Source organism: Mus caroli, unplaced genomic scaffold (genome assembly GCF_978045245.1).
Source record: "Mus caroli unplaced genomic scaffold, Mus_caroli_1 scaffold_10, whole genome shotgun sequence".
In the NCBI taxonomy this organism is placed as follows: domain Eukaryota; kingdom Metazoa; phylum Chordata; class Mammalia; order Rodentia; family Muridae; genus Mus; species Mus caroli.
In genome coordinates this window covers 6,005,605-6,021,199 of record NW_028227265.1, presented here as the reverse complement: position 1 = coordinate 6,021,199, position 15,595 = coordinate 6,005,605, and the positions used below count along the sequence as shown (strand labels likewise).

At 50.4% G+C, this 15,595-nt stretch overlaps 1 protein-coding gene across 1 annotated transcript; it reads left to right on the top strand.

The window, feature by feature from the left end:
• The first annotated feature begins 2,025 nt into the window (after nucleotides 1–2,025).
• Nucleotides 2,026–12,807, top strand: Tubb3 (tubulin beta 3 class III). Its single transcript, XM_021169454.3, has 4 exons — nucleotides 2,026–2,174; nucleotides 8,839–8,947; nucleotides 9,849–9,959; nucleotides 11,401–12,807. The coding sequence occupies exons 1-4, from the start codon at nucleotides 2,118–2,120 to the stop codon at nucleotides 12,474–12,476; spliced, it is 1,353 nt and encodes a 450-aa protein (XP_021025113.1). The 5' UTR covers nucleotides 2,026–2,117; the 3' UTR covers nucleotides 12,477–12,807.
• Nucleotides 12,808–15,595: the final 2,788 nt, after the last annotated feature.

Below are 15,595 nucleotides of genomic sequence, written 5' to 3'. Positions count from 1 at the left end.
GCTGCCTGCCTGATTTAGGAAACCACGGTCCCAAAAGGGCACCAAGGACCCCAGTCAGGCGGTCTTGGCTTCCTCTATATGACTAAAAACTCCAGATCAGAGCAAGCAGCAGCAGGTTCAGGAAAAGTTTCCTCTTGCCTCTATGGTGACAAGACTCTCTTTGTTCAGGCTCCTTCCGATTCATCCATACACTGTAGCAGGACCGCAGCATCTCAGCCCCTGATATGACACATCCGTAACCTTGGCCAGAGCCTGTCCCTTTCCTGCACCCCCCGCCCCCATGTGTAGGACTTTCATCCCACTTTGAGCTCTCCCAAGGAGCCCAGGGGTGGAGAGTCCCTGAGGCACACGTAGGGACCAGGACGAGGGGCTGAGGTCTGTTTCTATGGGACACTGCCCTCTGGGAGGAGGTGGGGTGGTCTCAGTGCCCTGTCAGACTTGGGAATTAGACAAAACCTCTCAAGAGTATCTGAGTCACCTGGGGTGAACGAAGAAGCTTGCAGATCCCTGAGCCTTTCTGCTGCTACAACCTGGGGTTCCTGCAGCAGAGTCTATCTTGAGTCCCCACTGATACTGAACACTTCTTTGTCCTCCTCCTTGGGGTGGCCTCTCAGTCGGGAGTGAGATGCCCTCAACCATCAAGTCAGGAAATGGCACCAGGCCAGGACCTAGCCACACTATCAGCTCCAGCCCTGCTGGACTGAGGTTGGAAGCTGGTTCCCGGCAGGGCCAGCCTTTGCTGGAAGACAGGGCCATGAGTCAGCCTTTAGCCTGACACCATAGCTCTCTGGGGACACAGAGAGCTCTGGCCTGATGTCATCTGTCAGAGAGGCATCCCAGGCCTCTGGATGCTTCTAAGCATCTTCTCTGTCCAGACAAGGAGACAGAGACAGATGCTCACCCAATCCTTCTTGAGCCAGGCCAGCTGGAACCACAGAAAGCCACATCATGGACACATTGTGGGGGAGGGGCATCTCTTGAGAACAAAAGACCCATTTCTAAACTCTTGGATGCTTCCCCTCAGAGAAAGTTGTATGGGCAGCTGCTCTATCCAGCGTGCATCTGTGCGTGCAAACTGGACGAAGGCATCTGCAGGTGTTTTTAAGCCTTTTAGCGGCTCTTGTGAAATGAATGTTTGTGGACCGTACTATTGTCTCAGATTCTTCCCAAAGAATTTTCTGTCACTGAAATATCAAATAGTCCTCATAAGGTGTCAGTGATCCTAGATGAGTGTTAAATCAGTGTTGTCTGTGAACACATTGCATGTCCTCGATTCTGCTTCCCAATGGGCCCCCTCCACACACAGTCTCCTTACCTAGGTAGCTCCAGCTCACTCCGTGCCCCCTCTTCGCCCTCACTTTTACCAAAAGCACAAGGGTACCAATGACATCAGGCATGGCTCAGACGAAAAAGACTGTTCAACATGCTCCACTGAGTGGGTTGTATATCCTTAGAATCTTCCAGAGATAATCATGGAGCAGGGGTACTTGCCAGATACTGTGTGTGCATCCTCACACCCCAGGTACATTTGCACCCTCGCCGCAGTCCTTTGTGGAGCCGCGGACTGGTAGCTCTCTCTCTCTACCAGAAAATAGTGAACTCAGAGTTTGGAGCTATAATCCGCCACCCTCCCGACTAGCGTTCCCAGGTCTTCACAGAGGTCTCAAGAAGGGTTCGGCTTCCCCTGCCTCTCCCACCTCAAGCGACTCGGCGGACTCAGAGAATATGGGTCTTGATTCTTAAGCACTTGAGAGAAAGAAAGACCCTCTTCACAAAGCTGCAGGGTGGGGATGGGACAGGCACAAAATGGGGAGGGCAGCTACTGGGGTGGGGCACTAAGGGGCCTGGGTTCTATTGTCCCCAGAGCGGATCGCCCACCGGTGGCCCCTCCTCCGAAGGCGCGGCCAGACATGCTCCGCATTGTGCGGGCGGATCTCGGTGCCGGTGCTGATGCTGCAGAGCCTGCCGCATTGTGCGGCGCTCCAGCATTGGCCCGTAGCGCTTACATCAGCCAGCGAGGGCGGGGCAGCCTATTATAAGAGGGCGCGGCGGAGGCTGCCGATCCTCCGCAGCCTGCTGTCCGCCTGCCTTTTCGTCTCTAGCCGCGTGAAGTCAGCATGAGGGAGATCGTGCACATCCAGGCCGGCCAGTGCGGCAACCAGATAGGGGCCAAGGTGAGGCTGAGTCGTCCGGCATCCTGCGCCAGTCCCAGGGCGGTGGGGGGAGGGAGAGAAAGGCGGCTCTGGGAGCCGCTAGCGGAACAAAGGGAAGAGCCCAGCCCCTTGCCCGGCTCCTGGGACCCCGGGGTCCCCAATCGGTTCCCCTCAATCGCGCCACTCTGCTCTGCGCCCAGGTTGCAGCAGAAGGCTGGGGGTAACCCTCTGACTCGCATTCCCATCCATTCTGCGCACCCCCACACACCATCAGGTACAGGGGAAATGGTTGGGGGGCGCCGACTGGGCGTGGCCTTCTTTGAGGCTGCCACTTAAGCCTTGAGTAAGATGGGTGTGTCGGGCAACTTTGGGTGGGGCTCTCCCCTAAAACCATAATGACTGTACATGCCTGGATCCCCACTGGAGAACAGTCTTCAGGGAGCAAGGCCGCCTTCACATCCCCAACCTTGTTCAGCTCACCCAGTTTCCTTGCCCCACCCTGTTCCTTTGTTGGAGAAGTTCGGCCTGCACTCCAATGACCTTGATCCAGAACTGGACTCTGAAAATCTCCCATCTCTAACTGTGCGCTCCCAAGGCCTCCCAGTCGGGATTGAGCACAGAACAAAGCCGACTGCAAGGATTGCCTCAATTTCCCCTCTATTGTTAGCCCGCATCCAGGTGTTGAAGCCAAGGCAAAAGAAAAAGAAAAAGAAAAAGAAAAAGCACGGGGGGGGGGGCGGGGTTGGTGCAGTGACTCCGCAATCCTACTATCATTAGTGAGGTAGCTGTCCTGTTTCCAAGTCCTTAGGAGACTGTTCCCTACCCAAGGTCACACAGCAAGTGGAAGACAGAACTACTTGATTCCTGCAGAAGCCCAGCCTCCACTTGGGTTGCATTTGAGTGGGTGGGGTCAGCTACCTCAATCTTCTCCCTTCTGAACATGAAACGGGAGCTTTGTCCAGATGGATGCTGGACAGGGCTTAGGGATGCTAGTTCCCAAAGGAGGAGGTTGGGTAGACAGGTCCTGGGAGGGAGGGGACGCGAAGCAAAGAGTACCTCTGGAGGCTGTTGCCATAGAAACCGGGCAGGAACAAAAAAGCTAATTACCACGGGCTGGGCCAGTCACGTGGCTGACATGTAAATTACAAGTTTGGCTCTCGGGTGGAGGTTCCTCTAGTTAAAGGGGAAGGGAAACGGCACACAGCACCACGGAGACTCCCTAATCACAGAGGAGACAGCTGCTTCTGTCCTACAAGGGAAATTTGGGCGGGGTTGGGGGGGTGGCGGGTAGGGGGGCATACAGAGGAAGCTTTAAGGCAGGGGCCTCAGATCAAATCAGGACTCCTGGGATGATCACTGACAGCTGCCCTGGCCTGAAGGGAGGGTGAGGGCTCATTAATGTGGTCACAGGTGCCAGGCTTTCCCTGAACGAACATCTGCTCCTGAAAGGGCCTGGGGTGAGTGGGGGAGGGAAGGTTTGCTATCGGAAGGCCTGTTTGGTGACCTTGCTGCATCTGTGCTGTACTGTGCTCTCCCCTGGGTCTCCTGTTGAGTAAGGACCTAGAAGTCAGGTCCACCACCACGCCCAGGCTCCGTGTGTTGCGCTATGGCCGCAGAACATTCCTGAGTGCTGGACCCAGCTGAGGTCTCTTATGCTCCTCAGCACTGTGGCCCATAGGCTTGCCCATTTTTATTTTTAATATTTAGGGTTTTTTTTATAATTACGAGTGTTTAAATTTTTAATGCCAATTCTTTTTAACAATGCAAATAATGAGTACATTTTCTTCCATTTCCACCGGCTCCCTTCATAGTAATCAGTACAGGCGTTTTGGCAGGTTCCATCCAGCCCTCTGCCCTGGAAGATCTCTCAGAGACCAGACTGAAGGCCCAGGCCCTGTGGGACTTTACCTGCTTAGTGTCTGCCCCAGGCAAAATAAACTTCCTTGAGCAGATTTACTTCCTATTTTGGTAGCTGGCCTTAGGGTCCCTGCTGCGAGCTACAATGGAGAAAGTTCTCCCTAGCCACCTGCAGCAACTGAGGGAGTGGGCACAAAGCGCTGCTTTTTTGCTTATTGGTCTTTGGGTGGTCCCTGTCTTAGCACAAAGGACTGCTGGCTTCAGAGAGGTGACTGGGTAGAAGTATAGGCTGGGTGGGGACAGGGAGAGAAGTGTGAAGCCAGGAGAAATTACCGGGAAGCAGCCGAAAGGGGAGCATTAGCAATTCATAAGTTTCTCACCCGCTGTGAGCGTGTTAAAGCACCAGGCCCAGGCCTGTGCACTATTACACCTTATTACACCTTGTGAAGTGTGGTATGGGTATCACCCTCCCTTAAGGCTGAGAAAGATGAAGGTTATGGAAGCTGAGTCACTTCGCTGTAGATCACACCATGGATTTGGGCAAGGCAGGAATTTTAGTCTAGGTGTGTGCAGATGTGTCAAGGCGGGCGGTGACATGTGCCCCCACCAGCAGCAAATGTGACTGGCCTACCCTTTGTGTGCTCCCTTTGTTAGGGCCTGAGCTCCTAGATGCATTCTCCTATAAAGGGGTCCCCTAGTAAGTGTCTTTACGGAGCTTTTGTCTATGCCTCCTGTCTGTGCCCTATCAGCTGCCAGAACACACCCACCCCAGTCGAAGTCTCTGAAGGGTGTGACCCACTGGAGAGCCAATGGGCCCGGTGAGAAGGGTGCTGAGAGTTTTAGAGGAATTGAACATCTTACAGGGCTTTTGGTTCTGTCTTTGGGAGCCACACCCCAACTATGCTTCTGTTCATGTCTCACTACCCTGCTGTCTTCGGCGACCCTCGCCCCAAGTGGGTCAGCACCTCGGACAGCAGCCCCGCGGTTTGCAGACTGGAGCCTGGAGTTTAGATTGGGTTCACTGCACCGGGTGGTTTTCTTTTCTGTAGTGATGCTATTTCATTTATATAATTGTATTAATTTACATATTAAATAGTCTGCGGCAGTATTTTCTTATAAGGTCTTTTGTGTGCTCTTCCATGTTAGCATCTTAATTTGTAGCTCAGACTGGCCATGAACTCATGGTCCTCCAGCCTCCACCTTCTAAGTACTGGTATTACAGTTGTATTCTACTGGACTGGGAAGATTTTATTTTTGAATCACGTTTTATTATTTATAATTTATATGTTGATATGTTTCTCATGTTAAAATCGAAACACCGGATGGTGGAGATGTGGCTAAAGCACGTGTTTAGCATGTAAGAGGCCATTAGGTGTACACTCAAAGTTCCAGTTACTGGAGAGGCTGAGGCAGGAGGATTGACAAGATTGCTTCTTGATTCTAAAAAAAATAATAAAATAAAAGGAACACTGCAGATAAGGTATCCTACCATATATTAATTTTAAAATGTATATATTTAATTTAAATTGTGTGCGTGTGTGTGTGTGTGTGTACATGCCTGGCTCAAATACAGGTCAGAAGAGGCTATCAGACCTCTGAAACTGAAATTACACACAGTTGTGAGCCACCATGTGGGCAATGCTTGGAGCTGAACTTGAGTCTTCTATAACAACAGCCAAGTCTCCAGCCCATGGTGCACACCACATTTGTGCACACACACATGCACATGCCCATACTCACCCAAACTCAGACACACTTACACATAATTGAAAATAAAATAAAAATTTAAAATGTATTTATTTTTTGTATATGAGGACACTGTAGCTGTCTTTAGACACACCAGAAGAGGGCGTCAGATCCCATTACAGATGGTTGTGAGCCATTGTGTGGTTGCTGGGAATTGAACTTAGGACCTCTGGAAGGGCAGTCAGTGTTCTTAACCACTGAGCCATCTCTCTAGCCCAAAATAAAATTTAAAAAGTACACAAAAGAGATGAAATCCAGGGGCTGGTGAGATGGCTCAGTGGGTAAGAGCACCTGACTGCTCTTCCAAAGGTCCAGAGTTCAAATCCCAGCAACCACATGGTGGCTAACAACCATCCGTAACGAGATCTGGCGCCCTCTTCTGGAGTGTCTGAAGACAGCTACAGTGTACTTACATATAATAAATAAATAAATCTTAAAAAAAAAAAAAAGATGAAATCCAGACCCCTTTGATGAGGGATGGCTTCTGAGATAGGTCCCTCAGAAAGATCCCTGTATGGTCTAGAGTGATGGTGATCTGTTTGGACTATTTTTAGACTTTTAAAGAATTTTATTTATTTATTTACTTATTTTTTTGGTTTTTCAAGACAGGGTTTCTCTGTATAGCCCTGGCTGTCCTGGAACTCACTTTGTAGACCAGGCTGGCTTCGAACTCAGAAATCCGCCTGCCTCTGCCTCCCGAGTGCTGTGATTAAAGATGTGTGCCACCACGCCTGGCTCTCTGAATTTTACTTTTTTGAAAGATGATTCTATGAGTGTGGGTGTCTTGCCTGAGTGTACATCTGTGCGTACTATGTATGTACAAGGCCAGAACAGGAGCTGGATGCCTTGGCCCTGGAATCACAGATGACGGCTTGCTGCCTTGGGAGATTTTGTGAGATTTATGAACCAATCCTGGTCCTCTTCAAGAGCAAGAAGTGGTTTTCTTGTTTTGTCTGCTTGTTTTTTATTTTAAATTTTATTGAATGTCTGAGTGCTCTGCTGCATATACATCTGCCTGCCTGAAGAGGGCGTCAGATCCCTCTATAGATGGTTGTGAGCCACCATGTGGTTGCTGGGAATTGAACTCAGGACCTCTGGAAGAGCAGTCAGTGCTCTTAACCACTGAGCCATCTCTCCAGCCTGCAAAAAGTGGTGTTTTGTTTTGTTTTTCGAGACAGGGTTTCTCTGTGTAGCCCTGGCTGTCCTAGAACTCACTCTGTAGACCAGGCTGGCTTCGAACTCAGAAATCCGCCTGCCTCTGCCTCCCGAGTGCTGGAATTAAAGGCGTGCGCCATGACGCCTGGCTCAACAAGTGTTCTTAACTGATGAGCCATGTCACCAGCCTACTTAAAAGTATTTTTCACTAATTAAAAAAAAAAAAAAAAAAAAAAAACCCAATGGCACCAAAATGTAGGAAAAAAATGTGAAAAGTCTTTCTGTCAGCACAAGCCGATGCCCCAGGACTGGCACTTGCTGACTGTTTTCTGTCCGACTTTCACCTCTGAGCTGTCTTCTCCACAAGACTGCCACAGAGAGGCCCTTTGTCTCTAGACCTTTGTATCAACAACTTATCTGCCAGTCACTCCCCTGCCTGACCAGTGATGAGGGATCTCAGAGCCCAAGGAGGCAGCCCCCACCCTGCCCCCGCAGGCAGGCTAGGTAGTCTGCATGTCCTGATAAAATGTCTTCCTGTGTGTAGCCCTTTCATCCCCTCCCTCCCTGGTCCCCAGGACAGAAGGCTATGTTCTTACAAGAGCCTGTTGTCATGCAGTCAGCCCATTGTACAGAGTGGGAACACCAAAACCCACTAAGGCCCTATGAGGCCACTATGCACCCTGCATCTCCGTGCTGTCTTGCCCTGCTGCAATGATGGCAGCCCTACGTGAGGAGCATTGTGTTCTTGTGCAATGGGCTGAGTGTAGCAGCCAGTGAGCCAACTATCCAAGGTGTTGCCAGGCTCCTGGATACGGCAGCATGTGACCTCCAACAAGCCATTCTCCTGCTGGAGACTCTGTGGTTCTTCACAGATCCACCTATGAGTCACACTGCCTGAGACCAGTGAGATCAAGATGGACTCTGTCAGAGTACATGACTTGCCCTGGCTCTGAGGGTCACATGTCACAGCTGAGAGCCCCATGCTGGACCTGATCTCTGTCCTTCCTGTGCTACCAGCTGCTCTGGGCGGCTTTCTACCTTTTGTGCGCCTCAGATTCCTTTCCTGAAAAGAATAAAATTGACCCCAGGAGACGTCTGCATTTGCATACATAGAGCTGTGTAGAACCCACCTGTGTCTTGAGTCCTAGTCCATTCTAGGGACCTGGTTGTTAGTACCAAGACACTCCTAGCCTTGGCCTAACTATGTGACCCTTGACCTGCGTTGCCAGGCCAACGCCCCTCAATCCCACAATCCACTTGGCTCAATTCCCACCCTCACTCGTGTGATGTCATTTTCCGTATAAATTAGGAGATCACCCCCCTCCTCTCTCTCTCTCTGTCTCTCTCTCTGTCTCTCTCTCTCTCTCTCTCTTTCTCTCTCTCTTGTCTGTCTCTTTCTCTCTTTCTTCTGTCCCCCCTCTATCTCTTTCTCCTCTTCTCTGCCCTTCTACCCGCTTCGCCGCCTCTGCCTCTGCACAATAAACCTCTCCCACGTGAAACCACCTTAGCCTGGTCTGCTGTTTGGTTTATCCACTCAAAAAATATATATATATTAATGTTGCTTGATATTAACTAATTCATAAAACTGGTAATGTCATCCAGATAGTGCAGAGAGCAGATAGGCATATTTACTCTTTTCTAAAGCCTTATGTTAGATCTAGAAAGATCTCAGAGTTTTAATTTTACACTGAGAGCTTTAAGACTTCAGAAGAAGCCGGGCAGTGATGGCGCATGCCTTTAATCCCAGCACTCGGGAGGCAGAGGCAGGCGGATTTCTGAGTTCAAAGCCAGCCTGGTCTACAGAGTGAGTTCTAGGACAGCCAGGGCTACACAGAGAAACCCTGTCTCAAAAACCCAGACCTCATAAGAGCGCAGGTTCAGTAGTGCATCGATGTGTGATGAGCTCTTTCTTTCCCTCTGTCCTCAGTTCTGGGAGGTTATCAGCGATGAGCACGGCATAGACCCCAGCGGCAACTATGTAGGGGACTCAGACCTGCAGCTGGAGCGCATCAGCGTGTACTACAATGAGGCCTCCTGTGAGTACCGCTCCATACCCACCCTGACCCCGGCAAAGAGGGCTTCCGAGTGAATAGAGTCCTAGCGTCCATATCCGCACCTTTCTTGATTTACCAAGAGGCTGGTGGGTGTGACTGGAAATGAGGCATCCAAACTGACAGGATAAAGAGTGGTTACCGAGCTGGAGAGATGGCTCAGTGGTTAAAAGCACCTACTGCTCTTCCAGAGGTCCTGAGTTCAATTCCCAGCAACCACATGGTGCCTCACAACCATCTGTAATGAGATCTGATGCTCTCTTCTGGTGTGTCTGAAGACAGTGACAGTGTATTCATATACATGAAATAAATAAACCCCCAAAAGAAAAAAAGAGTGGTTACTATGGCGTGAGATGCAAATAATATTTAATGGTGGTGATGACCTTATGTAGTCTAGGGACAGGCAGGAGACTTAATGATACATCCTTAGCAGGGGTTACTGGGGACTTGACTGAGGCTACTTGATAATTGATACAGTCTTTTTATTTTAATTAGATATTTTCTTTATTTACATTTCAAATGTCATCCCCTTTCCTGATTTCCCCTCCAAAAACCCCGTACATCCCCCCTCCTCCCCCTGCTCACCAACCCACCCACTCCCAATTCCTGGCCCTGACATTCCCCTACACTGGGGCATAGAGCCTTCACGGACCAAGGGCCTCTCCTCCCATTGATGATTGACTAGGCCGTCCTAATTGGTCTTAACCAGTATTGTAGAGCATATGACTTGAACCCACCTGCCCTGGGTGTGAGCCATCACACCATGGTCAGGCCAGAGCTTCCCATGGGTCCATGTCTGTGATAGAAGTTCCAGCTCTTAGAGTAACAGCAGGAGATTGATTCCTTGACTCTCTAACTCCTATCACTGAATCCTCTTGCCCCTCAGCTCACAAGTATGTGCCCAGGGCCATTCTGGTGGACTTGGAACCTGGAACCATGGACAGTGTTCGGTCTGGCGCCTTTGGACACCTATTCAGGCCCGACAACTTTATCTTTGGTAAGTTCCCCTGTTCCAGGCTCTGATGACAGAAACCTGGGCCTGGAGAAGCCAGGTCGACATACAGAGGCAGAATGTCTGAAGGAGATAAAGTCAAATACTGTCCCCTGGGACCCTCCCTGCAGGGTGAAAGGGACCTTCCCGTTCTACAAAGGGCATTGGTGGTCCAGAGAGAGGACTCTGTGCAGGAAACAATCCCTCTCACATATCTTACAAAGAATGAGGTACAAAACACAGGAAGTGTATCAGATTTATGTGGACAAATCTAGGGTCTCCGGAGGGACTTGAGTATATGAGCCTGTCTGTGTTTAGAGGCGGTGATGGGGCTGGAGAGATGGCTCAGCGGCTAAGAGCACTGACTGCTCTTCCAGAGGTCCTGAGTTCAATTCCCAGCAAGCACATGGTGGCTCACAACCATCTGTAATGGAATCTGACGCCTTCTTCTGGTGTGTCTGAAGACAGCTATAATTGTACTCATATACATAAAATAAATCTTTAAGAAAAAAATAGCAGCCATGATGGTCCTGACGCCTATGCCCAGCCAGTGATGGGTCCTGAGTGCTCACACTGACCCAGGAAGACAGGTGCACCTCACTTCTGCTTTCAAGATCCAAGCACCATGAGCCAGTAAGATGGCTCAGCAGCAGGTAAAGGGCTTGCTGTCAAACCTGATGATCTGAGTTCAATCCTTGGGACCCAAGTGGCAGAAATAGAGAACTAACTTCTTCTCTTTTTTTTTTTTTTTTTTTTTTCGAGGCAGGGTTTCTCTGACCAGGCTGGCCTCGAACTCAGAAATCTGTCTGCCTCTGCCTCACAAGTGCTGGGAGAACCAACTTCTTTAAGTTGCCCTCTGACCTTCACATGTGTGCCCTGGCACATATCCACACACACGCATACACATAACCACCACACCCATATTCTCTCTCTATAAACAAATGCGGTGTGTTGTTGTTGTTGTTGTTGAAGATCTTAGACTAGCAAGTGCCAGTTCTTAGTGAGTCCTCAGTTACAATAGCTGCTCAGGGAGGTTTTTTTTTTTTTTTTTTTATTCTGGAAAAGAGAAGAAGTTGGCTTAGAGGGGTGAGGATAGCAGGCCAGGTGGCTGAATAAGGGACAGTCCTCATCTGCCATCACAGTCTCAGCAGAGCAATGGGAGGGAAGGGAAGGCTGACCTATTTATCCAGGATGCCCCTGAGAGATTGCAAGGCCCGGGTCTTATCCCAGATCCCCATTCCCTGTTCAGAGCATCTGCAGCAGGGACCCCCTGCACTCAACAGTGATGCCCAGGGTGGAATGAGGAGATGTTATGCACTGCAGACATTTTATAGAATACAAGGGAACCAACTTTCTTCTAGGGGAGAGGGCGGTTGGCAGGTCCTAGAGGTCTCTACACTGTAAACCCCCTGACCTTACCTCTTACCTGCCTCTTCTCTCCTCATAGGTCAGAGTGGTGCTGGCAACAACTGGGCCAAAGGGCACTATACGGAGGGCGCGGAACTGGTGGACTCAGTCCTAGATGTCGTGCGGAAAGAGTGTGAGAATTGTGACTGCCTGCAGGGCTTCCAGCTGACACACTCACTGGGTGGGGGCACAGGCTCGGGCATGGGCACACTGCTCATCAGCAAGGTGCGTGAGGAGTACCCCGACCGCATCATGAACACCTTCAGCGTGGTGCCCTCACCCAAAGTGTCGGACACTGTGGTGGAGCCCTACAACGCCACCCTGTCCATCCACCAGCTAGTGGAGAACACAGACGAGACCTACTGCATCGACAATGAAGCCCTCTACGACATCTGCTTCCGCACCCTCAAGCTGGCCACACCCACCTATGGGGACCTCAACCACCTTGTGTCTGCCACCATGAGTGGAGTCACCACCTCCCTTCGATTCCCTGGTCAGCTCAATGCCGACCTCCGCAAGCTGGCCGTGAACATGGTGCCGTTCCCACGTCTCCACTTCTTCATGCCCGGCTTCGCCCCACTTACAGCCCGGGGCAGCCAGCAGTACCGTGCCCTGACGGTGCCTGAGCTCACGCAGCAGATGTTCGATGCCAAGAACATGATGGCTGCCTGTGACCCACGCCACGGCCGCTACCTGACCGTGGCCACTGTCTTCCGTGGGCGCATGTCTATGAAGGAGGTGGACGAGCAGATGCTGGCCATCCAGAGTAAGAACAGCAGCTACTTCGTGGAGTGGATCCCCAACAACGTCAAGGTAGCCGTGTGTGACATCCCACCCCGTGGGCTCAAGATGTCATCCACCTTCATTGGCAACAGCACGGCCATCCAGGAGCTGTTCAAACGCATCTCGGAGCAGTTCACAGCCATGTTCCGGCGCAAGGCCTTCCTGCACTGGTACACGGGCGAGGGCATGGATGAGATGGAGTTCACAGAGGCCGAGAGCAACATGAATGACCTGGTGTCCGAGTACCAGCAGTACCAGGACGCCACTGCGGAGGAGGAGGGGGAGATGTATGAAGATGATGACGAGGAATCAGAAGCCCAGGGGCCCAAGTGAAGTTGCTCGCAGCTGGGGTGTGGGGCCAAGTGGCAGCCAGGGCCAAGACAAGCAGCATCTGTCCTCCCCAGAGCCATCTAGCTACTGACACTGCCCCCAGCTTTGCTTCTCACCAGCTCATTAGGGCTCCCAGGTTAAAGTCCTTCAGTATTTATGGCCACCCCCACTCCATGTGAGTCCACTTGGCTCTCTGTCCTCCCCATTTTAGCCACCTCTGTATTTATGTTGCTTATTCGTCTGTTTTTATGGTTTGTTTTGTTTTTTTACTGGGTTGTGTTTATATTTGGGGGGGAGGGGTATACTTAATAAAGTTACTGCTGTCTGTCAGATACCTCTGTCTGGTATTGGAGATTTCTTTTTCTTTATCTTTTTCTGCCCCTCTTAAAAAAAAAAAAAAAGACAAGGACGACACGGAAGCATGTTTCATAGAAATAAGGTTTATTTTTGTTTCAGGAAAGAGAAATGTAGATCTAAAAGGGGTGAGAACAATTAAGGGCCGTCCTTATCTCCCAGGCTGCTGGCAAAGGTTTGCTCAGTAAGAGGCTCAGGTTGCATCCCAGGGAGTCAGGGAGGGGAACTAGAGAAGGAAGCTCTGCGTGGATTAAATTCCACTGCAGAACCCCTGGAATATCTTTAGACTCAGAAGGCAGCCCACCCTGTTCCTGGTCTTCCCACAAGGTGACTCATATCCAGTGTTCTTCCTGCTGTCTACACTGAAAGTCAAATGTAAGCAGCCATATAAAGACGCTGAAACCAGAGACTTGAACTGAAGAGACGGGGAGGGGAAGAGAAAAAAGCGCAGGGAAGGCTGGGACTTGGCTTTTGAGAAGGGCTACCTGAGGGCTATATGGGGCTAAGAGGGTGGAGGGGTGCGGGGTGGCAACAGCGGAAGCAGAGGTCAGGATTCAACCCTGTACTGGCTTCATATGCCCCCTAGTGGTGGTTTCCCACAGCTTCAGAATGCCCAGTATCCAGTCAGAAAGCTTGCCCAGCGTTCTCCTCAGGGAGAAGACTAAAACCCAGAGAGACCAACTCATTAGAGATCCACAGTAAGTGTACAGAGCTGGGTGAAAGCAGAACTTCTAAACCCAGATGCTCGTCTGCCCACTCCCTTATGGTCAAGGGTGTTGTTAAAACTTGAGCCCCTACCCTTTGCTTGGTGGCACCTGAAAGAATTTGGTGTGCACAGTGCTTTCTCCCATCCTCTCACCATGTGGCCATAGGTGCTAAAGAGGATAGACTGAAGATGTGCTGACCCTAGCTTCAGACTTGGGCTCTGCCCCTAGCAGGGCACCCTGTCTCCTTTTGTAGACTGGGCTGTGGAGTTCAACATGAATACTCCTGGGGGGTTTTGTTTTTTGGGGGGCTGTTTTTTGTTTTTTTGGGGGTTTTTTTGGTTTTGGTTTTGGTTTTTTTTTTGAGGCATGGTTTCTCTGTGTAGCCCTGGCTGTCCTGGAACTCACTTTGTAGACCAGGCTGGCCTCGAACTCAGAAATCTGCCTGCCTCTGCCTCCCAAGTGCTGGGATTAAAGGTGTTTGCCACCACCGCCCAGCAAGGATACTCCTGTGTTGTCTCAGCTGTGGCTGTGAAACAAACATCCCTGAAACTTAGTGACCTGACCTGAAATCTGGAGTAACAATCTATCCCGTGTCAATAAAGGTTTGTTTTTTTGAGACAGGGTCCCTTTACATAACCCTTGCTGACCTGGAACCCAATATATAAATCAGGCTGGCTTTGAACTCACAGAGATCAGCCTGTGCTGATCCCAAGTGTTGGGATTAAAGGCTGACAGCGAAGGGACTGTTTTACTTCCTGTGTGTTGGCTGGGATAACTGTGAGGTCCAGCCTTTCACTCTCTGACTTCGCTGGGATGGAACCAAAGTGTCTCTTCCCTGCAGAGGTTTGTGCGTGGCTACCCAGTCTCTCCAGCCTGTGTTGATTCCCTCCTCCTTGCCCTTTTGTCCTTATCCTGAGGTGAGTGGCTTTGCTCTGTCGACTTTGCACTCCCTGCCCCAATGAGAGGGGCAAAGGGCAACAGGTCCACAGAGCACAAAAGGTATCAGGTATCAGTTACACCCTGCAATCCTTGTGAGTGTATTAAGGGCTTCAATTTGATGCCAGTAGGTATTTGGGTGGTCTGCTACATAGCATGTACTGGCTGGTTTTGTGTGTCAACTTGACACAAGCTGGAGTTATCACAGAGAAAGGAGCCTCCCTTGAGGAAATGCCTCCATGAGATCCAGCTGTAAGGCATTTTCTCAATTAGTGATGTAGAGGGACGGGCCCCTTGTGGGTGGGACCATCTCTGGACTGGTAGTCTTAGTTCTATAAGAGAGCAAGCTGAGCAAGCCAGGGGAAGCAAGCCAGTAAGTAACATCCCTCCATGGCCTCTGCATCAGCTCCTGCTTCCTGGCCTGCTTGAGTTCCAGTCCTGACTTCCTTTAGTGATGAACAGCAGTATGGAAGTGTAAGCCGAATAAACCCTTTCCTCCCCAACTTGCTTCTTGGTCATGATGTTTGTGTAGGAATAGAAACCCTGACTAAGACACATAGATAGAGGCCCATGAAAGCTCTGGTTTACTTGACCTTGGTGTCCTCCCTCCTCCTCTCACTCCCTTCCTTCCTTCCTCCCTCCCTTCCTTCCTTTGTGGGGAGCTGAGGCAGCCTGGGTTACTTAGTGAGTTCCAAACTAGCCTGGGCTACAGAGTGAGCCCCTATCTCTGCCTCCCAAGTGCTGGGATTAAAGACGTGTGCCACCACGCCTGGCAAATGCTTTCTTTTGTAAGTTGCCTTATAAAGGTCCCCGTGTTTCATCACAGCAATAGAACAGTCACTAAGACATCCTGCCATAGGAATTGATAGGCTATTTCTCCGACATTGAAAAAGGCCTAATCAAGCCAGATTAGATTATATTAAAGGCAGACTTATTGAGAAGCTGATCTCTGGAGAGTTCCCTGGCCCCAAGGATTGAGGCAGGGGTGTTGCTATGGAGATGAGGAGTGCAAAGGGAAGAGAAGGAAAGAAAGGGTACAGAGAAAGGAGAAGGAAAAGAGAGATCAAGAGACCAAAATGTCTGGATTGTATAGGGAAGAACCTCCAGGGGAAGGGCAGCCCTCCC